Here is a 26,552-nt window from a genome sequence, read left to right as displayed (position 1 = left end):
CCGGGCAGAAGCTGAGCACCCTGCGCCCGAGGAGCCCCCGTTGGCCTGGGGGGGCTGAGGGACTGAGCCCCCCAGAGCAGGACCTCCCCCTGGAAGGGCCGCGCCGCAGCCCGTGGGAGGGCCTCGCCCCCGGCGCCCCCCATCTCCACTCGCCGCCGTCCCGGCCTCCGCCGGAGGGAGGGGCCGAGCGCCCTCGGGGGGCCGTGGACCCCGGCGTTCTGAGCGTTCCGCGCCCCGCGCCGCCCGGCCCCCCCGCCGCCGATGGCCGCCGACCCGCCGGGAGCTGCCGAGAAGGGAGAGATGGCTCCCGGGACACGTGTGAGGTGGGTTCATGCGGCTCCTCCTCACCCCCAGACCTGGGCAGCTCCCACTCCCATTCATCCTCAGCCCGGCCTCTCTCTACCTTCCCCGCCCCCAGCCTCGCCCTCTCTTTGCTCCAAACTCCTCTCATCTCCAGCCCTCCTTCCTGTTACCTCTCAACCCTGGGGAACTGGCCTTCCTTCCTAGACCCTGCTTCCCCTTGCAGACCCCCATCCCCGCCTGCAGTCGCCGCCCTCCAGGCCCCTCCCCTGGAGCGCTGGAGGGCCCCTTCCCCCCATGGATGGGTCTGGAAGTCCCTGGAAAGGGGGAAGCTAGGGTAAGACTCTGGCCACGAAGAGACCCCCTCCAGGCCTGCTGAGTCTGTATGGGATCTTGGAGGATCTGGTTTCCATGGGAAGGGGAGCCCAAGGGATTCTAGACAATTAGGGATGGAAAAGTAGCCTGGGAAGCTTGGGGGTGGGGGAGAAGACATGTAGGATTGAGCCCATCCTGAGTTCTGTGGAGATGTCAGGGTGGATTCTAGAATCCCAGGGAATCTGGGAGATTGCCCAGGCTGACCTGAGAGATCCAAGAGGAGAATGTCTTGGGGCAGAGGGAGCTCTGTGGGGAGCAGAGCAGTTGAGATCTTGGGCTGAGGAGGGGCTCTGAAGCAGCATGGGGGGGTGGAGTGTCTCAGAGCCCTGGGGATGGGGGAGGGCAAGCATCCCATTGGATCTGTTGACAATGTATAGGTTTTGGGGGAAGAGAGATTGGGTGGTAGTTGTGTGCCAGAGAGAGAAAGGAGGGAGGAAGAAAGGTCTAGAGCTTCTACCCAGGAATTTGTGGGTATCTTGGAGGTAAGTCTGGGGGAATTTTAGGTGGAGTGCATTTGGATACCAGGGGAAGAGTTGGGGCCTCTCTAAGGTAACTCCACAAACTAGGAGCCCTGGCTTTCCAAGGAGCTTTGGTGTGGGGATGTCAGTGCAGAGGCCCCAGTCCCTTTCTCCCCCGGCTGGGCAAGGGGATGCTGAGGAAGTGTGAGGAAAGAGGAGTGAGGTCAGGAAGCCAGTTCTCAGGCTCCCAGAGGAGCCAGGTGAGCGCTTTGGAGAGAGGCCTTGAGTAGAGGGAGTGGTGCTCCCCCCCGCCCCAGGAGGGACAGTCTCCTTGTTCCTTGTCTCCCCGGGGTAGGAGAGCAAGCTCTGGCTGCCTAGGAATGGGGGGAGCTACCAGGAGTTTCCCAGGCCAGGGCCTTCCCTGACCCTGCTTCCGTTCACCCACAGCCCTCGGCGTTGCTGACGCCCCCAATGTCGTCGAGCAGCCGGGGGCCGGGGGCCGGAGCGCGCCGACGCCGAACCCGCTGCCGCCGCTGCCGGGCCTGTGTGCGCACTGAGTGCGGGGACTGCCACTTCTGCAGAGACATGAAGAAGTTCGGGGGGCCCGGGCGCATGAAGCAGTCGTGCCTGCTCCGGCAGTGCACTGCCGTGAGTTCTGCCCCCAGCCCACCCGACACCCCCGGGGCTTTGGGTGCCCTTCCCCAGCCGGCCCACGAACCTTTCTGGGCTGGCCGCTTCCTAGCACACACTGTAGAGTTGCTGTCTGTTCAGATGACCACCAGGCCTGTTTTTGTCTCCAGTTGCAAGCGGGGGGTGATGTTAGGGCACCCGGAAGAATCTAACCCCGTGCTTACCTTCACGTTTTTCCCGGCTTCAGAGGCACAGACCCATAGAGAGCTCAGCTCAGCCCCTCTTGTGCTCCTTCCTGGAGGAATCTGTGCACAGGGGCGCGCTTCCAGAGCTGGCCCAAGGGAAGAGGTCTTAGCCTTCTCTGGCCTCTTCCTCACCTGCCAGAGTGGTCTCGGATTTGAGGCCAGGCTTACCCTTTGTGTGACCTTGAACAGACACTTTGAACCTCAAGGTACCTTTCCTGTGAAACATTTCCTCTGCTGAGTTGTAAAGATGAAGCAAGAGCGTGGATGTGAGTGTGCCCAGCACACAGTGGGTATCAGTGAACATGGGTTTCTTCCTTTGAGCCCCCTTTGTGGCCCTTCTCCAGCAGCCTTGAGGAGCCAGCTGCATCCTGCACCCCCTCCTGGAGGACCGCCACCTCCTTTTTCCTCCAGCCCCTCTGCTGCCTCTTTACCCTACAGCCCCCCTCTTCTCTTTCTTTGTCCTCCAACCCTTGCCTCACTTTCCTTTTCCTCCTTTCCCTACCTCTTTTTTTCCTTGGGCCTGTCTCCCAACCTTCAGCATCCCTCATATGACTCCGTATTACCCTGTTCCTCCCGCCAAAGTCAAGTTGTCTGAGGGCTGCTCTCCCCTAGGACCAGCCAGCTGCCTTTAGCATGCCCAGGAGTCTTGCCAAAACCTGATTCATTGTAGGGTCCAGAGCAACCCTTGGGCTGCCCATTGTGCAAACTCAGAATCATCCCAAGCTGCGGCCACATCCCCTGCAGCTCTCTCTTTCAACAGTATTGTCTTGTTTGCCATGGTTTCTATCCTTCCCCAAAGCCAGCAACAGTTTCAGGGTCACACACACAGACCCTGATTCCAGCTGCAACATTTGCAACAGCGATAACAACTATGTATCCAGTGTCTCCCCGAGTGATCTCATTCTTCCAGAGGTCTTGCAAAGGAAAAATGCCTAGCCCCATTTTACAGGTGGAGAAACAGACGCAAGGAGGTTAAACCACTTGCTCAAGGTCATACTGCCAAAAAGGAACAAATTCAAGATTTGACCTAGCTTGACCCATGGGTTCTGAACCTCATCCCGCAGCTGGCCAGGCTCCCCAGAAGAAAGGATCTTCCCCCTATCGCTTGCTTTCGGGGTCCCTAATACTCCCTCTTCCCCAACAGCCCGTGCTCCCACACACAGCTGTGTGCCTCTTGTGTGGGGAGGCTGGGAAGGAGGACACAGTAGAGGGAGAGGAAGAGAAATTTGGTTTGAGCCTCATGGAGTGTACAATCTGCAATGAGATCGTCCACCCTGGCTGCCTGAAGGTGATGGCCCTGGGGGCCCTGGAGTCTGAAGGTGATGGCCCTGGGGAGCGCTGCCTCTGGGTTTACTGGCACCCTACATCCACTCCCTGCCCTCTGCCTACAGATGGGGAAGGCTGAGGGTGTCATCAATGCGGAGATCCCTAACTGCTGGGAGTGCCCTCGCTGCACCCAGGAAGGCCGGACCAGCAAGGTAGGGGTAGCGGCTGGGCTGGGTGCTGGGTTCTGCGTAGACAGTGGGTTGGGGAGCTGGAGAGAACCTCAACCCCAGCTTCCATCTCCCCAGGATTCAGGTGAGGGACCAGGCCGCCGCAGGGCTGACAACGGCGAGGAGGGCGCCAGCCTGGGGAGTGGATGGAAGCTGACGGAGGAGCCGCCGCTTCCACCACCCCCACCCAGGCGCAAGGGCCCCTTACCTGCTGGGCCCCCCCCAGAGGACGTGCCTGGGCCCCCCAAAAGAAAGGAGAGGGAGGCAGGGAATGAGCCCCCCACCCCAAGGAAAAAGGTGAGCCAGGAAGCATGCTCATTAGGTCCAGCCCAAGGGATTCTGGGAACGGTAGTGTAGTTCCTTTTTGGGGAGGGTGGGCCTGGGAGGCTGCGCTCTGTGGGTTCTCCAAGGGGTTGTTGGGGGATGTAGTTTAGGAAATGTTGGGCGGGGGAGGGTGGAGCATGCTCGGTAGGGAGGAGAGGTACAGGTGAGGGGCAACTGGCACTGGGCAGGGAAGCTTTGGGAGCCCTGGGTGCTTCAGGTAGGAGGGAGAGAGCATGCTCAAATTAGCTGCTACCGAGGAGGAAGGAGGGGCTGGAAAGGGCCTGAGGGGGAAGAAAGAGAAGAGGAGAGCATGCTCAGTGAGCCAAGACACTGGTTGGAAGGTGAGCATGCTCAGAGTTCTTCCTGAGATGCGGGCTTCTGGGATTTGTAGTCTAAGAAGCGAGCATGGATCTTAGTTTTGTGGACAATGAGGGGCTAATGGGGCCTCTCCCTTTCCCCATATTTCCCTCTTGCTCTGGTAGGTGAAAGGAGGCCGAGAGAGGCACCTGAAGAAGGTGGGTGGAGACGCCTGCCTCCTCCGAGGATCGGACCCAGGCGGCCCCGGCCTTCTGCCCCCCAGGGTTCTGAATCCGAGCCAGGCTTTCTCGTCCTGCCACCCTGGGCTCCCTCCCGAGAACTGGGAGGTGTGCCGGGGACCTCCACCCTCCCCCTCCCATCTTTCCTTGCCCCACCCTCCACCCTGGAGACAGAGATCTGTCCCTTCCTGCTCACCTTGTCCTGCCCCTGCCCCATTTGGCCCCAGTGACATCTGGACCCCTGGGAAGAGTGGAGGGGGAGAGGTGGGTTGGGGCCAGGCCACAGGACTTTCCAGGAACCCCTCGGGTGTCATCTGACCCATTTGCGTCATCTTTCCAAACCTTAAAGGGAAAAGAACTGAGTTCAAATCCCTGCCCACTGACTCCCTGTGTGGTCTTGGCAACTTGTCAGCTGCTCTGAGCCTCGGTTCCTCATCTGTGAAGGAGATGATACTACCTATCTTATCCACCCATCCCACAGAACTGTTTACATCTAATGAAAGTAAATGAGATTTGTGAACTGTGAAATGTACTTAGATTTGAGGAAGATGAGGCCCAGAGAGGTTAAAAGACTTGCCCAAGGTCCCACAGCAAAGCTAGAATTCAGATGTCATTTTGCACTGACACATGAATGCAAGGGTCTGCCTGATTGTGTTCAAATCCTGCTTCTGCCATTTGTCAGTTTGTAACCTCGGGCAAGTCACTCGGTCTCTCTGAGCCTCAGTTTCCTCGAGTGTAAGAAGAGTGGTCCAGGTTGCCACTCCGTTGGAGCACTGTGAGGATGTGAGTCCGTGAGTATGAGGTGCTCTGTCACTCTCACATCGTTGAGTAGACACTTGGAATCACCTAGTCCAGTGTTCTGTGTTGTAGATGATGAGGCCGGGGCTTCCCAAGGTCACACAGAGAGGTGGTAGCCGAGCCGATACTCAAAATGACATCTCTAACTGTTCTCCGTATTTCACTGCTTTTGGAAACTCATAAGCTATTGAAACCTGGAAGGCTTCTAATTCTTTGAATCAGTGCCTTCACGTGACAGATAAGGAGACTGAGGTCCAGAGAGGGACATGATGCGGCTGAGGCCTCACGTCGTTCAGGGGCAGAGCCATGGCTGGAACCCAGGAGTCTCTCGGGCTGCTCATCCCCTGCTGACTCCTCAGGGCAGGGAGGTGGGCAAGTGCGTGCCAGGCCCTAGAACAGCCTCCCCCCATCTCCTTGCAGAAACCAAAGCCGCCTTTGGCCTCTGCTGAGGGCCCGGCAGTGCCATCCCCGTCCCCACAGAGGGAGAAGCTCGAGCGTTTCAAGCGCATGTGCCAGCTGCTGGAGCGGGTCCCTGACACCTCCTCGTCCTCCTCGGACTCGGATTCCGACTCTGACTCTTCAGGCACATCGCTCAGTGAGGAGGAGGCCCCTGGCGAGGCCCGGAATGGGCGACGGCCAGCCCGGGGCAGCTCGGGCGAGAAGGAGAACCGCGGGGGGCGGCGGGCTGTGCGCCCCGGCAGTGGGGGGCCCCTCCTCAGCTGGCCCCTGGGCCCCGCCCCACCGCCCCGGCCCCCACAGCTGGAGAGGCACGTGGTCCGGCCCCCACCTCGAAGCCCTGAGCCTGACACGCTGCCTTTGGCCGCTGGATCCGACCACCCGCTGCCCCGAGCCGCCTGGCTTCGTGTCTTCCAGCACCTCGGGCCCCGAGAGCTGTGCATTTGCATGCGAGTCTGCCGGACTTGGAGCCGCTGGTGAGTGGCCTGGACGGGCCTGGGTTCCCACTTGCCGTATGACCTGCGACAGCCAGTTATGATCTCTCTGGGTCCTGTTCTTATGTTGATCATACTCTTGTAGTATGGATGTTTTCTAGTCTGATACTTCTGTATTTGCTGCGTGCAAAGCCACTTTCCGTTGTTGGAGCTCATTTAACTCTCATAACAACTTTGTGAGGGTAGGTCCTATTATTCCTTTTTACAGATGAAGCTGAGGTCAAGGTTGTGGAGAGGAGGTAGTAGAACCAGGAATTTGAACCCAGGCCCCATGGCTCCAGAATCTTTGCTCCTAATAACCGTCATTTATGAGCGTTAATGTGGCAAAGCAGAGCGCTAAGTGCTGTCGCACGTCACCCCGTTTGCTTTGCACAGTCCTTTCTCTGAGGACGGGCTCACTAGAGGTCCCATTTACACATGAGAAAGCTCTTTGCTGAGGTGGCCCCTGCCCTCTCAGAGGCAGCCATACTTCAGGCTCCTGACTCCCCTTGTCACTTTTCTATGCCCCGGAGCCGCCACCAGCTCCCTCTGCCTATCCTCCCCCCATCTCCCCCCTGCTTCCTGAACCTTGCTTGTTCAGACATGTCGGTCATCCTCCCAAGCCCCTGGTTTCCCTCTTCGATCCTGCCCCCGACAAAGTCCTCCCCCAGTCCCATCAGACTCCCACAGCACCCTGTTCCCCTCACAGAGCACACAGAGGCCTTCCACACGTTGACGAGCCTTCACTCATTTATTCACACTCATGTTCTCATCGCTTGTTAGAGTGGGGCAGATACTGTGTCTGTTTTATCTGCGTGTTCCCAGCACAGGACGAGGGCAGTGGAGGTGCCCGAGAAGTAGTTCATTAAATGAGTACATTCAGGCTCTTTCCCAGGCACTTCTTGTGCAGCAGGCGTCCTGGTGGGCACTTTGCAAATTGTGGGCTGCCTCGTTCCTCGTAATCGCAGCCCTGTGGGAGGATGAGGGACACCTGAAGTCACAGCGCAAACTGATGGCTGAACTTGAACTCCACTCCTTTTCCTTGGGACTCCGGGGCACTAGCTCGCACCTCTGGTCTCTGTGGAGGCTGGAGAGCTGAGAGGATGGGAGTGCGGGCTCTGGAGGCAGATTGCCTGTGTTTGAGTCTTACTCTTCCCCTGATAAGCTGACAGCCACTGGGCTAGTTTCTTAACTTCTCTGTGCCTCAGTTTCTTCTTCATCTGTTAAGCCAGGAGAACCAAAGCATTTACTTCGTAGTGTCTTTATTTTTATTTATTTATTTATTTTTATTTTATTATGTTGTGTTAGTCACCATATGTTACATCATTAGTTTTTAACGTAGTGTTTCACGACTCACTGTTTGCGTACAACACCCAGTGCTCCATTCAGTACATGCCCTCCTTAATACCCATCACCGGGCCAACCCAGCCCCCCACCCCCCTCCCCTCTAGAACTCTCAGTTTGTTTCTCAGAGTCCATAGTCTCTCATGGTTCGTCTCCCCCTCCGATCTCCACCCCCCCTTCATTTTTCCCTTCCTGCTATCTTCGTTTTTTTTTTTTTTTTTAAACATATAATGTATTATTTGTTTCAGAGGTACAGGTCTGTGAATCAACAGTCTTACACAATTCACAGTGCTCACCATAGCACATAATCTCTCCAATGTCGTAGTGTCTTTATTAGCTAATGTACATAAAGAACCGAGGACAGTACCCAGGAAGTAGAAACTACTCAGTGCCCTAACTGTAACCTGTATTATTCATTCAGTTACAAATACTGACTGAAAGCACAGACTTTCTATCTTCAGAGTGCGGGCCTGGGCCCTTGAGGAGCTCCCAGTCAGCCTTCAGCACAGGAGCAAAGAGAGCGGTTGCTGGGGATCACCATCCCTGCACATGTAGTGTTCGGGGATATGTTGCTGAGGCCTCTTCAAGGCCAGCTCTGTGCTTGGCACGGGGGATCCAGGACTGAAGAGGCCTTAATTTCTACCTCAAGGAGAGACTTGTGACCGGAAGTGGACAAAGCAGAGAGGTTGGACGGCACAGTGATTTCCAGCTTGGGCCCTGGAGTCTGGCACCCATGGGTGTCATCCACTGTGACTCCTGTCCTGCTTGAATATATAGCCGTGGATGGATAGCTCTACTTTTCAAGGCTTGTTTTCTCATCTGTAGTCTGGGGTTCATACTAATACCCTGTGGGGATTAAATGAAGTGGTTCTTGCAAAGCACTTATCGCAATACCTGAAAGGTACTAAACACTCAATAAAATGGTTGTTTTTGGTAAGGACGAGGGTAGGGCGGAGCAGAGGTACAGTGGGACCAGTCAGGAGGCCCTGTCAGGCCTAGGCACAGAAGTAGGGGCTGGAGGGGTAGAGAGGAGGGACTGGGGCTGAGAATTTTTTAAGAAGCAGAATGGCAGCAGGGTGACAACTCTTCAGCTGAGTTTCTGGCCCACAAGCCTGGGTGGGCAGCAGCGCTATTCCCCAAGCTCGGGAATACCAGAGGAGGAGCAGGTTCCGGGAACGCGAAGTGCTCAGATTTGACACATTTGGTCCGAAAGGCCTGTGGGCCAGTCAGGAGCTGGCAGGACGGCAGATGCATGTACAGGTCTGATGCTGGAAGGATCCAGGTTTGGAAGTTTTCCCCCTGCAGGTAGCAGCTTCCAGAAAGAGGAGAGAAGACAGAATGTCAGTATCTGTGAGTTAGAGAAAGACCAACCAGAGACATGAAGGAGATGGTGGAAGTGTCCTGCAGGACAGAGATTGAGGAAGGAGTGAATGATAGAGTGTAGGATGTTGGCAAGAGGTCGTGGGAGACCAAGGACCACAAGCGGCAGTTGGATTTGCTACATGAGGCCCTGGTGTCCTTGGCTGTACTATGTGGGAGTAGGGCACCAAAGCCAGGTCACATGGGGTTGAGAACATCAGCTCCAAGGCAGGCACTTGATCTGTTCGTTGCTGTGTCCCTAGTTTCTAAGATGGCGCCCGGCATCCAGTAGGTTCTAAGACAATACTGGATGGATGGATGGATGGATGGATGGATGGAAGTGAGGAAACCAGGATGGTGTGAGGAAAGAGGCAGTGAGGGTGGAGCCAGAGAGAAATTTGTAGGTGGGAGAGCAGGAAGTTGCAGGCTTTCCTGTCTGGTGGCTTTTATCTCCTCTTGGAACTGGGAGGCAAAGTGAATGTACCAAGAGCGAGGGGAGGGGGGCAGGCAGAGGAAGCATGGTAGAGTTGTTGAGGCACAGAAAAGAGGGTTGGAACTTTGGGGGACATGGGCAGAGGGTGGCAAGGAAGGGACTGGACCCCAAGGTCAAGGCCAGTTGGGGCTGGGAATAAAGGCCTGGAGACTGGTGGATAGGAGGACAGTGGTGGCATCGGGGAGCCCAGCGAGCTGAGAGGAAAGAACCAGGCTGTGAGCTCCTGCCTGGCACCAGTTGGGCTGGTACATCGCATCCCCAAGGGCCTCTGCAAGACAGAGGCTTAGGACCAGAATTTTGGATTTGGGAGGTGGGCTTAATAAGGGGCTGACTGGGTCGGGGTGGCTGGAGGCTAGGGTAAAATGAACTGGGTTAGGGAACTCGGACATCAAGCCCTGATGCCCCTAGATAAGGGCAGGCCGTGCCTCTTAGCAGTTCTTCCTGCCCCTCACCTCAGTGTCATTCCGCAGCTTAGAAAGGACCCATGCATGGTTCCCTGCTGCCTTCACAGTGAACTCCCACAGCCCTGTTGGACATTTGCACACGTATAGTACCTCAGTGCCTGCACTGAATGACGGTCCCACCGGGCATTGTGGCTTCCTTGCCACGGTGTGCCACCCCAGTCTCCTCTGCAGTCTCCCCCCTGCCCCTTCCTCAGACACAACTCAGGCGCTCAATCCAGACCAGCTTGGGTTAAAACCTGGTTCTGCTGCCACTTAGTAGCTGTGGGACCTCGAACAAGTTTCCCAACCTCTCTGGACCTCATTTTCCTTAACTCTAAAAAGGAGGTTATAGTAACAGTATTTATCTCCTAGGGCTGTTGTGAGGTTACCTGCCTAATGCACAGACCAGTACCTGGCCCATAGTAAACCCTTGATGAACACTAGGTATTAATGCCGTAGTCCTCCCCATCTTCCTCATTATTAAGGTGAGGTGTGGATTGCCCTTTGTTCCTGCTGCCTAAGTTTCTCAGAGCGCTCCGTTTTCTCTCTGTATCCCAGGCCTGGACACTGGTTCTTCCCCATCTGGAACATACATTCTCTTCCCTCTTCTCACTGTCTCCCTGGGAGGCGCCCTGTCCAGTCCCCTTGTTGATTCTGACTATATCCCTTGCTGCTTCACTTACCGTGGACTGGCTGTGTTTCCTGCAGTTTCCTGACAGTGCAGCGGAGGCTGGACACTTAGGATCTGTAGGGCCCTGAGTGATTATTGGCTGCCACTCTGAGCTTTAAACCCAGTGTCCTGGTCATTCAAGGGCAAAGGGACCAATTAGTTCAAGCCAAGAAAAGTCATGGGAGACTTCCCAGAAGAGGAGACACTGGGACTGAGTGTTGAAAGCTCTGGGTTGGTTGGCGTTTCGGGCAGAAGCACAACATGTGCCAATATATGTTGGCACCAGGCAGCATTGTGTGTCTATCGGCGGGCAGGTGGTTGGGTGTGGCTGTTGTGGAGTATGATACAGAAGCAGTTGGGGGCCTGTGTGTGCCCCCAGGGGGGAAGGGTTCCTTTCTAGCCATGGAAGACCCAAGGGCTTCAGGGTGATCGTGGCAGTTGAGCTGAGACTCAAGCCTGGGTTGGAGTGGGCAGGATTTCACCGAGGGGAGTGAGAAAAGGGGCAGAAGCTCGGTTGAGGGTAGGCTGGGTTTTTTCCTTTTCTGTTTTGTAATGGGAGAGACTTGCAAGTGGTTATTGGTTGAGTGGAAGGAACCAGGAGAGGGAGAGGCTATAATACCGGGAGAGGGGGGAAAGGGGGGAAAGGGGGAAGGGGCGGCAGGCGGGACCGAGAAGTGGGGTTGTTTGGATTAAGGCCTTAGTGTCTGTGCCCCCAGTAATTCCCTAAAATGTCAGATGGGGCTCTGTGGAGAACTCCTGGCAGTTTCAAGTGGCACAAAACCATGGCTTAATCCTTCTATTAGTTTTGAAAAGGAAGTCTCTCCATTGGGTGCTATTGTATCTTTAACACCTCTCTAATACTTATCTCCCTGTTTAACAAAAATAGTCTTCAGGTGGTAGCCTAAAGCCTAATAATCCCGGTCGGTTTTTATTGTACGTATTTCCAAGGTTAACATTTTTATGTGAAACAATACTGGTTTTAAGTGCAAGGAGGGGATCGATTGAAAGATAAATTCACATTCTGAGAGAAGGGGATAGCAACTAACTGGAGTTGGTAACCACTGCTCCAGCCCAGGGCTTCTCGAAGGGAAAGCCCTCAGAATGGGGGGGTGGGAGGGAGGTCACACACAGCTTCCTGGGCCTTCCCCACCCCTGCTGCTTCTGGCACAGTCCGTCTAGCCCAGTGGGAATTTCCTGACATGCTTTTGAGAACTGGAAGAGAATTTTCAGACTAAGTCTTGATGAACTCTAGTGTGCCACAAAGTGTTCACAGATGACCTTGGGAGAGGTGGGGAAGGGTTCCTTGGTAAAGTTAAGTTTGGGAGGCCCTTCTCTGGTTCACTGCATGTTGGACCCGTCAGGGCTCTCAGGGATCAGGAAAGCTGTTTAACTTTGTGTAGGCCTCATTCGTCTTTGGAACTTTGATTCCTGGGCCCTACCATGCCTTCCATAAACATTGAGTGGATAAATGAAAAGCTGTAGATGATGTGTGTTGTTGGGGAGCGCTCAGTGGAAGCTTCAGGGACTTCATGCCAGCTTCGCACCATTCATTCATGCAACAAATGCGCAACAGATAACCCCTGGCACAGTGCCAGGTACTGGCGCTACCAAAGGGGAAAAGCCGTCCTGCCCTGGTAGGGCCTACATTCTAGTTGGAGGGACACAGTAACCCGAGACAGGAGGTAACAGGGCTGTAAGTCGAGCCTTAGGCAGCTGGCCATCAGAATGGGCCAGATGTGGCTCAAAGGCAGAGATGAATAGAGGAGATGAGAAGTTCCCACGAGTCACCATAACTTAGCCAGGGAGAACTCCAGAAGCACAAGGTGGGGCTGGTGGGGGCTGCTGACAGATCCCTTTGGTGTTACATCAAATACAATGTGTAGGGTGTTTGTGTCTTTGGCAGAATGCTTTATAAGCTGTAAGGTCTACAAACTGCAGTGACCTCATTTGATCTCACAGTAGCCCTATGGGGCAGGCTGAGTCTGGATCATTATCTTCATTTTACAAGTGGAGCGTCTGAGGCTCAGGGAAAGGAATGGGCCTGCCTGGGGTCTCACATCCAGTTAGTGATGAAACTGAGCCCCAAACCCAGTGCCCTTGGCCCGAGGCTGAGTACTTCCTGCCACCCCTGCTGTCTTTGTGGGCCAGGACAGAGCTGTGGCCAATGAACCCTTGAAGTAGGGAGTTTCGCAGGCTCCCTAAGAGCTGAGGGCTCTGTCTCCCTCTTGTGGCTGATAGGTGCTATGACAAGCGTCTGTGGCCTCGAATGGACCTGAGCCGGCGAAAGTCACTGACCCCACCCATGCTCAGTGGTGTGGTTCGTCGCCAGCCCCGAGCCCTGGACCTCAGCTGGACAGGTGTCTCCAAGAAGCAGCTCATGTGGCTTCTGAACCGTCTGCAAGGTAGGGTGGGATGGCGAGGTAGGACAGGGTGAAGAGGGAGCCAGTGCTGGGATGGAGCACCAACTTCCTGACCTCCCCTGCCCAGGCCTGCAGGAGCTGGTGCTCTCTGGCTGCTCCTGGCTCTCTGTCTCTGCCCTGGGCTCAGCCCCACTGCCGGCCCTGCGGCTCCTGGACCTCCGCTGGATTGAGGATGTTAAAGACTCCCAGCTCCGCGAGCTGCTGTTGCCTCCACCAGACACCAAACCAGGTGTGGCGTCTGTTGGCTCATCTGTAGAATGGGTTGGGCAGGGGAAGGGGGCGGGTATGAGGCCTCCAAGGTCTCTTCCGGCTCATGCTGGATGTTAAGAGATTTGAAGAAAGGGCAGAACGCATGAGTTTGGTTAGGAGGCCTTGCTTGGCCACTGTTCATTCGTTTACTTCCCTGCTATGCATTGGGCCCTGTGATAGGAGCTGTGAGGGAACAGGGATGAAGGGGAAGTGGCCCCTGCGCTCCAGAGGGGAGATGATTATGTGATGAAACACGGTATAGGACAGGAAGATGGCATAAGAACTCTGGAAGAAGCCAGTGGCCTGGCCGATGGCAGATAGGAGTGAACTCACTGGGTGTGGTGGGCGCTCCTGAAGAGCCTCCTCCAAAGGGGGCAGCGGCAATGGCCATGGAAAATGCAGGCCCAGGATGGCCAGTCACTTCCATTCGTCAAGAGAAGCCAGACACGTGGATTTTCCTGTGAAATATCCTTGATTTTAAATGACAGCAGTTAATTTAACATTCTTTTAAAATTCATGTGTGGATCAGTACGTATATGGCTGAGCAATAGATTTGGCCCCTGTGCCCCCTTGCCCTATGGGAAAAGGATAAGGGTTTTCCTGAGGGAGTGGAGCAGAAAGAGGGATCCAGTTGACTTGGAAGGTTGCATCAGGGTGGTGGTATCTTCTCCCATCAGGCCTGCTACCTCTTCACCCTGGGTCAGGCCCGGGTACCCTGTCAGGTAAAGACAGCTTTTACTGTTGGACACATACTGCAGCCTTGGCCCTATGTAGGGCCCTGGAGACCTCAAACAGCCCCAGTCCCTACCCTGGTAGAACCCCAGTAGTGCAGAAGAGAGAGAATCAGAAACAGAAGGTTACGGGGTGGTACAGTGGAGGATGTGGTTGGGCATGGGGAGCAGAGAGAGAATCCCTCCTTGAGGAAGTGCTGTTTGAACTGAGTCCTGAAAGGGACAGGGTTGTCCCAGGGAATGTGAGGCAGGAGTAAGCACTTTCGTAGGGAATGAGGCCCATACTGGTAGAGGGGAATGCTGGGAGCAGAGGCTGGTCACAATGGAGGTGTGGGTTAGGAGCACTGAGGCCTGGGGGCTCCTTCCTTGTCTAGCCAGGAGATGGGATGCTCACAATAGCTTCTCTGGCCAGGGGAACCATCCAGAAGGGCAGATCTGTCCGTGTCAGCCCTGTGCTCTAAACTCCTCCGCATAATCTCTCAGTGCTCTTTGGATAAAGACTAATACATTGTCACTAAGGCCTGGTGTGGTCTGGCTCCCACTGACCTGTGCCATCCCCACATTTCAGCCTCTTCAGCCTCCTTGCCAAGGTTGCCTCCAGCCCTCAGGCCTTTGCTTAGTCCTCTTTGTCTAGAATGCTGTACCCCCCTTTGTCTAATTAACACCTAATCATTCTTCAGGCCTCAGCAAAAATGCCACTTCCTCCTAGGAGCCCTCCATGATCCTCCTCCCCCCCCCCGAGATCAGGGTTCCTTTAGAGCTTTGAGAGCAGTTCCCTCCCAGCTATCACTGCATGGTGGTGAAGTGATTTGATGAAAACCCACTTCCTCTCCCTGAGTTCTAAGCTTTGGGAGGGCAGGGGCTGTGCTCACCCCAGAGCCTTGCTTTCACAGCTCACTTTTCAGTTCCCTTCTTCCCACTCCACCCCCCCTTCACAGCAGCCTTGGAAGGAGGTAGAGAAGCATCTAGGATTCTTCTTACTATCTGGACAAGGCACCAGAGGCTCAGAGGGGTTGACTGACTGCTGCAAGTCACACAGAACTAGACCGGAGCACTCCCCGTTGCCCACTCTTACCGGAATCGGACTGAGCCAGGAAGATTTGGGTGGGGGTGAGGGTGGGCACTGGGAACTGTGGATTCCAGAAGGTGAGAAAGTGCTGGTTGGCGGACACCGTGATACCAGTTCCTCCTGCCTGAACTACCTCAGGAGCTTGCAGAGATGAGCCTTCCAGGCCCTCAGACCTACTGTAGTGTTGGGACTCGACACCCACTTTTCTTATCTTGGCTCCCTGGCTCTGGGCAGCATTCCTTGAGCAAAACTTAAAGTTCTTCTATTTCCTTGTTTTTGTCCCTGCTGTTCTCTGCCTGGCCTGCTCTCGTCCCACTTCTCACATTCAAATCCTTGAAAGCCCAGCTTAAATGCTGCCACCTCAGTGAAATCCTTGCAGATGCCCACTTCCCCTGCCCAAGCCAGAAGTGACCTGTCTGTCCTCTGCTTCCCTCTAATGACTTTTCGCTGTGGCCCAAGATTGAGGGCATCTGTAGATGTAGCCCCTTCCCAGGCTCTCAGCTCCTCAAAGGAAAAAACGAGGCACAGTTCAGAGTTTGCCAAGTCAAGTGCCCACAAAGATGGCCTGGCAGGTGACAGAGGGGATGCGCTTGGGGAATGGCTTTAGGGAATAGCATCTTGCAACCCAGTTCCCAGCTAGTCCTTTTCAGGTGAAAGGGATAGCCAAGTGGTGCCAGATCTTATAATTTTTCAGAGAAAAGCTCTATCTAAATTTCTTTATGGAAATGCCCCTTTTGTAGCATTCGTCATTTGAGAAAAATTTCAGCACTGTGCAAATTCCATAACGCATTTGTGTAGGCTAGTTTCATGAGTTGGTGGTATCTGATCTGGTTTATCTATGGGCTAGGCTGGTGCCTGGGAGGCAGATAGTGTTGTGGTATGTTTGGTCTGGCGTCCTCTGTTGTTTCAGTCATGTGACCTCGGACAGATTGCTTTAATGACTTGAGCCTCAAAGTTCTCATCTGTAAGCAGGAGTGATAATCACATAGCTGTGGTTCTTAGAGCGTGGTCCAGACCAGCAGCATCACCATTACTGGAGAACTTGTTAGAAAAATAAGCTCTGAGGCCCTACCTTAGATTCCCTAACCTCTGGGTGGGTCCAGCAACCATTTTAGGCAGCCCTCCAGGGGACGCAGAAGAGCCCCTGGCCTAGGGGCAGGCCGCCACTTGGCCCCCTTGGCTGGTGCCTGGCCCACACTGAGTGCTCAATTAATGGTGGCTGGTGTTTAGGCACTTAGTTTAAAAAACAAAAAAACATAGGGGCGCCTGTGTGGCTGTCGGTTAAGCGTCTGACTCTTGATTTCCGCTCAGGTCATGATCTCAGGGTCGACAGATGGAGCCACCCGTTGGGCTCCATGCTGGGCATGGAGCCTGCTTAAGATTCTGTCTCTCCCTCTGCCCCTCCCCTCTCCTCTCAAAACCCAAAATGCAGGAATGTGGTAGATACAATAAAAGAAAAGCAGGCTACATGCCACATGCTTTGGCTGTAGAGATGAGGGACATGAGTTCTTCTTCCGTGGAGATGAGGGAAGAAGTGGTCTCTAACCTCAGATCTAAAAGCCAGGGACACCAGCCAGGCATAGGATTGAACATTAGGTGTCCGTGGGCAGAATCTCAGAGCAGGGTCACCTGTGGAATTTGGCCCAGGTGTTTGGGAGTGTGGGAGGGGGGTTAGGAACAGAGACAGGGATGAACCTTTATAGCAACTGGAATGTTCTAAACAAGGAGGTGCCCTCAGAGTTTTTAGTAGAGGAGGGATGGTGCCTCACTTTTTTTAAAAAAATTTTATTTGAAAGAGACCGAGATAGCGAGAGAGAGCACAGTGGGGAGGAGAGGGAGAAACAGGCTCCCTGATGAACTGGGAGCCGGACACGGGGCTTGATCCCAGGACCCCAGGATCATGACCAAAGCCGAAGGCAGATAGATGCTTAACCGACTGAGCCACCCAGGCGCCCCCTGCCCCACTTGTTTGTGAGCACAGCTCTCTTTGAATGCCAGGAAGGAGAGGAGAGACTGGACCGGGTGAGGAGGCTGGGGCAGGAGTTGAGGCAAGAGTGGTGGTGTCCCCGAGGGGCGCCCAGGGAATGGAGAGAAAGGGATTCAGCTGGTGATGTTACTAATGGAAGGAGAGGGAAGTAGGAGGGGGGCCTGGGGTGGCATTAGGGATGGCATTTGTCAGATGAGTGAATATATACTGAGCACCTATGTCTCAATTGCTAGGGATAGAGCAAGAACAAGACAAAAATTCTTGCCTTTGTGGAACTTACATTCTAGTGGGAGGAGAGGAAAAAAATAGGTTCCGTGGTGAGAAAAGGGGGGGGGGGACAATAATGGCAGGGAAGGGGTAGGAGTATGTGGAATGTTACCGTATCAAAAGGAGTAATCATGGAGGGTCTCACCGAGGAGGTGATGTGAGCAATGGACAGATTAGATGAGGTCAGGTTGTACGGGTGTTTGGGAGAAGAGCAAGCCCTGTAGAGAACACAGGTGGAGGCTCTGTTATTGTGGAAGCAGGTTTAGGGGGTGGCGAGCGATAGGTGTGTGGAGAGACGGCTGGTCTGGATGCCGAGGGGCAGGCACAGGAATAGCCGGGGGTGCTGACCTCTTAACTGCCTGCCCAGGGCAAACGGAGAGCCGTGGGCGGCTGCAGGGGGTAGCAGAGCTGCGCCTGGCAGGCCTGGAGCTGACAGATGCCTCCCTGCGGCTCCTGCTGCGCCACGCACCCCAGCTGAGTGCCCTGGACCTGAGCCACTGCGCCCACGTCGGGGACCCCAGCGTCCACCTCCTTACAGCCCCCACTTCCCCACTCCGCGAGACCTTGGTGCACCTCAATCTTGCTGGTAAGCATCCTGTCTGTCCGTCCTGCTAGCGTGTTGGTCCCCGTGGCCAGTGCCCACCCCCTACTCACCTTCGTGGTCTCCGCCGCCACTGCCCCCCCCAGGTTGCCACCGCCTCACGGACCACTGCCTCCCGCTGTTCCGCCGCTGCCCGCGCCTTCGCCGCCTAGACCTGCGCTCCTGCCGCCAGCTCTCACCTGAAGCTTGTGCCCGGCTGGCAGCCGCTGGGCCCCCTGGCCCCTTCCGCTGCCCAGAGGAGAAGCTCCTTCTCAAGGACAGCTAGTTGGGTGCCCCCCACCCTCCCCCAGGACTCATCAGGAGCCTGGACCTCGGGCCTTCATTTTATCCCTGCCAGGAGGCCAGGTTACCCACCTCATGACTTGGGATTCCTGCCCAGGGACTCGAGCCAGCCTCCCCCCTCTCTACCCCCTGCACTGATATCTCTGGGGGTCTCTCCTTCCCATCCCCTCTCCCTTCCACCTGCTTCATTGTCCATCCCCTGGGGGGAGTGGGTCAGAGGTACAGGGGGGTGCTGAGCCAAAGGGATGGTGGGGGGGGGTAAGGTGCAAGTTTGAGGGAGGGAAATGGGGAAGGGGTACCTGCACACAGGATACTGGGAGCCAGGGGGCTGGGGGAGGTGGAGGATGGGCTGGGGGCGGGGGGTGGGGGGGCAGAAAGCAGACCACCAAGGGTTCAGGGAACAAAGACCAGATACTTGGAGTTGGTGGGTGGGGGTGGGGCCAAAAAGGGAAACCAGAGGAGCAATTGGGGATCCACGTGTCAGAGATGGCGGGGGACTCGGGGAACCAGGGGAAAGCCAGGGCTGAGAGAGGGGTGGGGGCAAAGAGCAGGTGTGGGGGCAGTAGTACCCCCTCAGGGGGTCACACCCCTCTCCTTACTCCCTCCCCAGATTTCAGTTCCTTCCCCCCCCAACCCTGACTCCTTGAACGTCACTGACAATGGCAGCTATTGCGAGGAGTGGGGCCCGCGGGCCTACCCGCTGTTCAGCGTGGCCCAGGGGAGTGGTGAGGGGTACCCCAGCCCCCTACCTGTCTCCCCGCACAATACTTGAACATTCATCTGTACTGAAGTGTTACTTGAACCGGGGGAACCTCGGACCTGGGGGAGCCGGAGTGAGGGGACTGATCGGCTTGGACTGAGACTGGACTGGTGGTCACCCAGCTTGGACTGCGCCACCCCCAGGCTCTCTCTTGCTTTACTGTATTGAGCAGCTCCACCCCTCCTGACCTAAGGTGGGGGTGGGGGTGGGGTGCCAGCCCAATGATGGGGAAGATGGGACTCCTCCAGCTTGGCTCTTCCCACTCTTTCATCGTCATGGAAACTTGTATCCCATTTGCCCAGGGAACTGCCACTCCTGGTTGCCATGGAAATAGCAGCCAATGGACACCTCCCGAAGCCAGTGCTAAGGCTGGAAATGGCCCCTCTTAGTTGCCATGGGAACTTAGTAACAGACTCTTGGCCCTCCCCCACCCTCCTGGGGTGGGGGCGGGGCTTGGGGAGCCAGGGGGAGGAGTTGGGGCCAGGTCCCGCCCCTCAGCCCAGGCCCCACCCCGGGGGAGCCGGGTTGTACCATGTAGGGGAGGGGGGATCTATCCACATACCTCAGGTAACAGGGAGGTGCGAGGGTGGGGGGAGGGACTGGGCGGACCAAAGGCCGGAGGGGAGGGGGTTCTGGGTATCGCGAAAGGCTTGAGGATGGGGCCGCTTGGGGGAGGGGGAGGAGGCAGCCCGGCGGGGGCAAGTGGGGGTACCAGCCGGGCTGGGCCCCTGGGCCCCAGGTCTGTACAATACGGTTTGCTATAAAACTCAAAATCTTCCAGCCAGGGCCGCCGCGTTTGTGTGTCTCTCACCGGCGTTGGGGTGGGGGGGAAGAGCTGGGACGACCGGAGTGCTCATCCTTTGGGCCTCCCGGATGGATCTGGGAGTCCTTAGGACCTCCCAGCTTCTCGGAACTGAGGATGCCGGACACCCTGCGGTGCCTACAGGTGGATGGGTTCACCTTCACCCAGCTCACTACTTACGGGGAGGGGTTTGGAGGTCTGGGCATCTAGGTGTCCAAGTGTGCCGAGTTGTCCAGGGCCCGGGAACTCCCAGTCCTAGGCTGGGGTCCGGGCGCCTGGGTGATAGTGAAGTGGCCTGGGGTCGCGAGGTCCCTCGGGATCTCTGCCGACGGTCTTTCGTTCCCCGCCCCAACCCCCGCCCGAGCTCCACCCCATCCTGTGGCCGTTCGTGCTCCGCCCCCGCCCCAGTTCCGGTTTCGGCCTCTGCTATCCGGCTTCGGCCCCTGGGGCTCCTCGCAGACGCCTGCTTTCCCTGCTCCACACGGGCACCTCTTCCCGGGCGCCCGCCGCCGGCATCCCCGCTCGCCCCGCCCGGGGATGGGGCCTTCCACCGGCCTGGGCCGGCCCTCGTGGGGCCCCCGGGGCGACTCGGCGCCCCCGTGACCACCCAGCCCGCCTAGTGCTGCGGCCCCCAGGATGAAGGGCGGCGAGGGGGACGCGGGCGAACAGGCCCCGCTGAACCCGGAGGCCGAGAGCCCCGCGGGCTCGGCCACGTACCGAGAGTTCGTGCACCGCGGCTACTTGGACCTCATGGGGGCCAGTCAGCACTCGCTGCGGGCCCTCAGCTGGCGCCGCCTCTACCTCAGCCGGGCCAAGCTCAAAGCCTCCAGCCGCACGTCTGCCCTGCTCTCGGGCTTCGCCATGGTGAGGGGAGGGAAGGGGCGCACAGGGTGGGGGTGAGGCACATGGGGGCAGGGGGTCGCGGGCCAAGGAAACGGGTACCCAAGGGAGATGGGACAGAGGAAAGGGAAAGCAAGGGTTTTTAAGAGGTAAAGGGGTACAAACAAGGTCCCAAGGGACTACTCGAGTCCCGTTTTACGGGTATGCGTGCGTGTGTGTGTGTGCGTGTGTGTAAACAGACCCCTAGCATATACTGGGCCATAGGGAGTATAAACAAGCCCCCAAGGTGTCATGAGGGGAGACAAATCACCAAGGGGGATAGATATGCGAGGGTGGGGCAGAGAGGTCCAGAAGGAGCGTGGTCCCAGACAGAAGTCATTACCAAGTTCACCGGAGAGATTCAAAGGCAAATCAGAGCTGGGCGGGGGCCCTGTAAACAGGACTGGGAGAGTCAAAGAAAATAAACTGGATGCAGTAGCCCCCCACTTGAAGGCGGCCCCATCCCCAGGAGGATGGCCAGTCCCTAGCAGGCACAAAGAGGGCTTGGTGTAACCCAGGACAGCTTTGAGCAGAGAGGATGCCCCTGAGGAAGCTGCTGGGGAAAGAAGGTGATTAGGAAGCTGATACGTGATTCCTGATCTGATAAACTGCAGGTGTGGGAGGATGATATCAGCTAACGGTCCCGAGGAGGCCTCATAGGAAATGGGACTGAAGGAGTCCCAAGGTTAGGAGGAGTCAGCAGACACAAACCCTGCCTCCTCTGGGCCTGTGGCCAGCTGTGTGACCCTGGACAGGCATCCAACCCCTCGAGGGCCAGTGGGAAACTGTGAGATCATAGAGGCTGTGCCCTCTGTAGCCTGCAAATAGCTGCCCCAGAATGAGCTGATTCTTGCCAAACTCTAGATCCCAGTGTGTCAGAGCAAGACACTCATCAGAGGTGGCTCAGACTACCTGTTTATTGGGCAGGCATAGAAACCAAGGCCCAGAATGGGGCAGTGCCTCTGCCAAGAGTGCTCAGCAGATGAAAGCTGCAGAATGATCTAGGACCCTGGATCACTGAACTGTTGTTAGTCCAGAGTTTCTCCACCATCATGATGGGAAGGAGAAAGCAAGCTGGAGGGGGGGTCTTCATAGGAACCTATGGAGATGGGGATGGAGGGATCACAGCACTAGGTGATTTGCGTTAGTCTCTGCCCTGCTCTTTACCAGAGCCTCTGTATTTGAATGATGAGAGGAAAAGTCTATCCCTAGGCGTCATCCAGGGTCTATGGTTTTCTCTTTGGGGGCCCAGTATCCATAGGCCAGCCCACTTTTCCTGATGTGGGGTCAGCTAGGGACAGGGAAGTGACTCCCTTTCACCTGTATAGACTGCAGAGGGAAGGAAGCAACTTCATGGACCTGGCTGAGGGAGGTCCCCCACCCCCATCCATCCCATGGTCCAGCCTGTTCCCAAGGGGACAATCCAGCCTGCTGCTGGACTTGCACGTTGCCGGGGTGACAGCTTAAACGCCAGGACCTTCTCTGCAGGATCAAAAGGCCAGATGAGTGGGTTCTGGGGGCAGGACTGGCCCCAGTCCTGCCAGGGGAGAGCAAGGCTGGGTCAGGCTCTGGGAGAAACCAGGCCTAGGCCTGGCCCAGATCTCTGTCTGTGGAAACTGCTAACACTCGCCATGGCCCAGTTTCCCAAAATACTTAGCTTTGTCTTCCTAACCACCACCCTCCAGACTGTACCTTCTTCCTTCCCCCAGCCCCAGAGCAATCTAATGGGTCCTGCTAGAACCAGGCATGGGGAAAGATCCAGATTCTGGTATTTGGGTATCCTGGGTTAGAATCACATTATACAAATTGTATTGCCCTGTCATGCAGTACCAGGTAATGTGTATCCCATGTCATGCAGTACCAGCTTTTATGTGTATCACATTTATTATTCTGTGAAGTAGGTACCACTACTATGACCATTTTACAGATGAGAAAACAAATCAGAGATGTTAAGACACCTGCCCAGGATCCCACAGCAAGTAAGTGACAGAATTTGAACTTAGGTAGTCTGGCTCTGGAATCCAAATTTATACAACTCTAGAATAGGATCATCAACGCAAATGTTTGCAAAGGATAGGCAGGTATTATGGACTGAGTGGGGATGGCTATCAGGAGACCCCATGACCTGTCCAAAGGGAGCAGTCATGACTCAACTCTAGCTGATAGTTGACATGTAGGAATGTGGGTCTGGTGTAACCAGATCTTCCAAATTTTCAAGGGGATCTAGAAATAGGGATATTTATAGGAAATCTCTTGAGTTTTAAAAGTGCAACCTAGTTCCTTAAAAAACACGCTGTATGAGCCAAGCAAAACATGTGTGCAAAGTTGGCCTGGGTTCATGGTATACCAGTTTGCAAACCCTGGCCTTGGACTTCATTCAGTGTTCTTAAGAGCCTTGCTCTCCCCTAACACTAATAATAACACTAGTATTAAGAACAGTTAATAACCGTAATAATAACAACAAACACCTAGCACTTACTGTGTGCCTTATACTATTCTTGGTGCTTGGTGTACATTATCTCATTTAATTTTCACAACAACCCTGTAAGGTAAGTAGGTATCATTATCAATCCCCACTTTCCAGATGAGGAAATTGAGGCATAGAACTAAATCACTTGCTCAAGATTCCGCAGCTTGTAGAGCTGAGAGTAAACCCAGGCGGCCCAGCTCCAGAATCTGCTTTAAAAAAAGATTTTATTTATTAGAGACAGAGAGAGAGAGTGTGTGTGTGTGTGTGTGTGTGCGCGCGTGCGTGCAGAGGGAGAGGGAGAAGCAGACCCCTGCTGAGCAGGGAGCCTGATGTGGGGCTCAATCCCAGGACCCTGGGATCATGCCCTGAGCCAAAGGCAGCCGCTTAACCGACTGAGGCACCCAGCCACCCCCAGAACCTGCTTTTTTAACCCCCCTAACAAGGTAAGATTTTCAGAAATGTGTCATCTAATGTGTCAGCCCTCTCGATAGCCAGGTGCAGAAACCAAAGCCAGAACAGCACAGAGCCTTACCAAGGTGGCCGGTTCATTCACTCAACAGAGACTAAGCACCTTCTTCCTGCCGGGCACCGTTCTAGGCCCCAGGGATGCCCTGGTGATGTACACCAACGGGCAAAACAACCCTCTCCTGCCAAAGAGGTGGTGGGCACTCAATCCGTCTCCTCTGTCCCCATAGGTGGCCATGGTGGAGGTGCAGCTGGAGAGCGACCATGAATACCCGCCAGGCCTGCTGGTGGCCTTTAGTGCCTGCACCACCGTGCTGGTAGCCGTGCACCTCTTTGCACTCATGGTCTCCACGTGTCTGCTGCCCCACATAGAAGCCGTTAGCAACATCCACAACCTCAACTCTGTCCACCAGTCGCCACACCAGCGACTCCACCGCTACGTGGAGCTGGCCTGGGGCTTCTCCACTGCCTTGGGCACCTTCCTCTTCCTCGCTGAAGTTGTCCTGGTTGGCTGGGTCAAGTTTGTGCCCATTGGGACGCCCTTGGGCACACCAGCCCCCGTGGTACCTGCCTCCCAGGTGCCTGGGACTCTGTTACCACTGACCACCTCCCTTCGTCCGGCTTCCAAGGCATCCTCTACTTCTGTAGCTCCATCACGGGCCGAGCCATCTGAGGCCTGCCCACCCCGGCGAGGGTGTGTTGCTGGAGGAGGGGCCCATGGGCCAGGCTGGCAAGCAGCCATGGCCTCCACGGCAATCATGGTACCCGTGGGGCTTGTGTTCGTGGCCTTTGCCCTGCATTTCTACCGCTCCTTGGTGGCACACAAGACTGACCGCCACAAGCAGGAGCTGGAAGAGCTGAGTCGCCTGCAGGGGGAGCTGCAGGCTGTGTGAGGCCCACGTGCGCTACCGCTGTAAACACTGCCGCCCTCCGGTCTGCAAGAGGACCCCGGTCCGCAGACCCCATTCCCTGCCCCTGCCTGGAGCCGCTTCTTGTGGCCACTCTCAGGCAGAGACCAGATTCCTGCCTTCAGGGTCCTTTGGGCTGGGCCTTGGGGCAGCTTCCACATTCCCAGGGATTCTCCCTGTCAGTCTATCCCAGTCTGTCTACTCTACATCTGGGCTGGGAGGAGCAAGCGAGGAAGTAGCAGGTCTTCAGTCCAAGGATCATGGTAGGTAGAGGGGAGGCAGGGAGATCCTGGTCAGACCTTTGGTGCTGACCCTTAGCCACTTACCCCTGTACAGGATGTGGAGGTCAGAAGGTTACACACCCAGCCAGCTGCCTCAGAAGGCAGTCAACCCTTGCTTTATTTCTGTAGAATCTACTTTGTGGTTGGCATTTGGGGGAAGCTTTCCCCCATCTCCAGATTTTGATGGGTTCCACATTCTTGCTTTAGTTGCCGTAGAGAAGGATTTGTGTGGTTCTACCACAGACATAGGTCCAGCCTTACCTAGGAGGAGCCTCCCTATTTTTGGAGGTTCAAGTGCCTGCCCCACTGCCCTACACCCACTTAAGCTTCTATGTCTGGTTCCCACTCTCCTAGGCCAGGGCTGGAGATCTTTGGAGACTGAGGGCCCATGTGCCCAACCTGACTCCCTAGAAAGGGTCTTGGGGTGAGAAGGTTTTAAGGGAGAAGGTCCAGTCACTAGCCCTTGGAATACAGAGCTATTCTGACACTGAGTTTTTGATGCACCTTGTTTTGTATAATAAAATGTGTTTCACAGATGTCTCTGTGGCTTTGAATGGGGTGAAGGAGAGGCCTCCTTGGGATCAGGTGACTTTCTCTCTTTTTTTTTTTAGAGTTTATTTATTTGAGAGAGAGAGTGTGAGCAGAAAGGGAGAAGGAGACTCCCCACTGAGCAGGGAAGCCGACATGGGGCTCAATCCCAGGACTGTGGGATCATGACCTGAGCTAAAGGTAGATCCTTAACAGACTGAGCTGCCCAGGCGCCCCCAGGTGACTTATTCCTAAGAGCCAGGTGCGAGCAGGTATACCTGGAGGTGGAGAATGGTTCCAGATATGACCCCCTTCTGGCACTGACAGGGGCCAGTAGCTCCTGATTTGGAGACTGAGTTATTCCAAAGCCAAAAATGTTTGCACTCTTGTTCCTGAGCCCAGAGTCTCCATCTCTTCCGTTGTGGATTTAGAATAAGCTTCTTTTGGTGTAACTTTCTTGAGTGACTACTACATACTAGAAGCTAGGTAACCTTATCTAACTCTCACAACCACCTCAAGAGACAAGTATTTATCATTTGCATTTCAGAGATAAGGAAACAGACCTGCGAAAGCTGAGGGAGGATCTTGCCCAAAGCCAATGAAAACTTGGACTACCTTTACCATAGCACGGGGAATCTTTCTGATATAAAAAGCCAATACCTTTCAACTGAGACAAGAGAAAGGAATCTGCTCTCATCGCCATGCGTTCATGAAAATTCTTTTCAGCCTAATTTTCCTCAAAATTTTAAGGGGTTCTAATCCTCTCATCTATTCTTACCACGTTGCGACCTCGGTCAAGTCCGTCTTTTCTCTTTTCCTGTTACTTAGAATTGTGAATTTGCATGAACCAGGCCTACCTTTCCTGCACTGTTCCGACGCCTACAGTAGTCCTGCGTGACAGGAATTAACATCTTTTCCGAGGAAGAATCTTAAGTTTAGAGAGGTCAGTGGCTTGCCCAAGGTCACACAGCGAGGGACTAACGTAGATAGAAATGTCTGAAAGCTAGGGCATCCTCAGCTCAAGCCGAGGGGTCTCCTGGGAGTGCCATTACCCAGAAACCAAGATGCCCTGCGTCCCAGCGAAAGAAAAGGATGCCCAGCCTCGGTGACCTCAGCGCCTGGGCCGGTGCTGCCCTCGAGCGGCGGGACCACGTAAGCTTAGCACCCCCCGCCCCCCCCCCGGCTGAAAACGGTGGGCACTGGGACCATGATGCTTGAAGAATCGACCATCCCAGCTCCAGTACGTACTAGTTTATTTTTCACAAGACCTGTTCTAGGGCCTTTAAGCCCCACAAGTCTTAAAACATTACTTTGAGGTAGCCTTCGATTGAATCACGAATGGTGGGTCGAGTATAGGTAAAATGCGGCACCTTCTGCAGGCCTCAGTCTCCCAGTCTGTCAAATGGGCATCTTAAACAGCTATAGGCCCAAGGGGGATGGCGACAGGCAAACCTTG

The 26,552-nt window shown here is 55.4% G+C and overlaps 2 protein-coding genes and 1 long non-coding RNA gene across 14 annotated transcripts; 2 read left to right on the top strand and 1 right to left on the bottom strand.

Moving 5' to 3' along the window:
* Positions 1 to 191: 191 nt before the first annotated feature.
* FBXL19 (F-box and leucine rich repeat protein 19) lies at positions 192 to 18,260 on the top strand. Of its 12 annotated transcripts, none has more exons than XM_036074280.2 (11): positions 192 to 323; positions 1,581 to 1,781; positions 3,153 to 3,296; positions 3,400 to 3,486; positions 3,580 to 3,798; positions 4,308 to 4,340; positions 5,580 to 6,091; positions 12,636 to 12,799; positions 12,885 to 13,046; positions 17,488 to 17,706; positions 17,808 to 18,259. In XM_036074280.2, exons 2-11 carry the CDS (start codon positions 1,605 to 1,607, stop codon positions 17,984 to 17,986), a joined length of 1,896 nt encoding a protein of 631 aa, XP_035930173.1. In that variant the 5' UTR covers positions 192 to 323; positions 1,581 to 1,604; the 3' UTR covers positions 17,987 to 18,259. The 12 variants fall into 12 exon arrangements, with proteins under 12 accessions (XP_035930173.1, XP_035930171.1, XP_035930172.1 ...); XM_036074278.2 differs by having other exon boundaries at positions 4,308 to 4,469; XM_036074279.2 differs by having other exon boundaries at positions 3,565 to 3,798.
* Positions 7,591 to 19,940, bottom strand: LOC118524210 (uncharacterized). Its single transcript, XR_004911506.2, has 3 exons — positions 19,746 to 19,940; positions 13,400 to 13,781; positions 7,591 to 8,744 (listed from the first exon to the last, which is right to left on the bottom strand). It is a non-coding gene; the product is annotated as an uncharacterized LOC118524210 (long non-coding RNA).
* A 22-nt stretch (positions 19,941 to 19,962) lies between these two features.
* Positions 19,963 to 25,104, top strand: ORAI3 (ORAI calcium release-activated calcium modulator 3). The gene is made up of 2 exons (XM_036074293.2): positions 19,963 to 20,429; positions 23,610 to 25,104. Exons 1-2 carry the CDS (start codon positions 20,202 to 20,204, stop codon positions 24,270 to 24,272), a joined length of 891 nt encoding a protein of 296 aa, XP_035930186.1. The 5' UTR covers positions 19,963 to 20,201; the 3' UTR covers positions 24,273 to 25,104.
* Positions 25,105 to 26,552: the final 1,448 nt, after the last annotated feature.

Source organism: Halichoerus grypus, chromosome 6 (assembly GCF_964656455.1).
Source record: "Halichoerus grypus chromosome 6, mHalGry1.hap1.1, whole genome shotgun sequence".
Classification (NCBI taxonomy): Eukaryota; Metazoa; Chordata; class Mammalia; order Carnivora; family Phocidae; genus Halichoerus; species Halichoerus grypus.
This window is presented reverse-complemented; position numbering and strand designations above follow the sequence as displayed.

What these genes read in the sequence shown, in the direction of transcription:
- ORAI3 (XM_036074293.2), top strand. Translation starts at nt 20,202, where the DNA reads ATGAAGGGCGGCGAGGGGGACGCGGGCGAACAGGCCCCGCTGAACCCG. An exon ending in TGCTCTCGGGCTTCGCCATG is followed by an intron (nt 20,430 to 23,609) that starts GTGAGGGGAGGG and finishes CTGTCCCCATAG; the next exon opens with GTGGCCATGGTGGAGGTGCA.
- FBXL19 (XM_036074277.2), top strand. Translation starts at nt 1,605, where the DNA reads ATGTCGTCGAGCAGCCGGGGGCCGGGGGCCGGAGCGCGCCGACGCCGA. An exon ending in TGCTCCGGCAGTGCACTGCC is followed by an intron (nt 1,782 to 3,152) that starts GTGAGTTCTGCC and finishes CTTCCCCAACAG; the next exon opens with CCCGTGCTCCCACACACAGC. An exon ending in TGCCGGACTTGGAGCCGCTG is followed by an intron (nt 6,092 to 12,635) that starts GTGAGTGGCCTG and finishes TGTGGCTGATAG; the next exon opens with GTGCTATGACAAGCGTCTGT.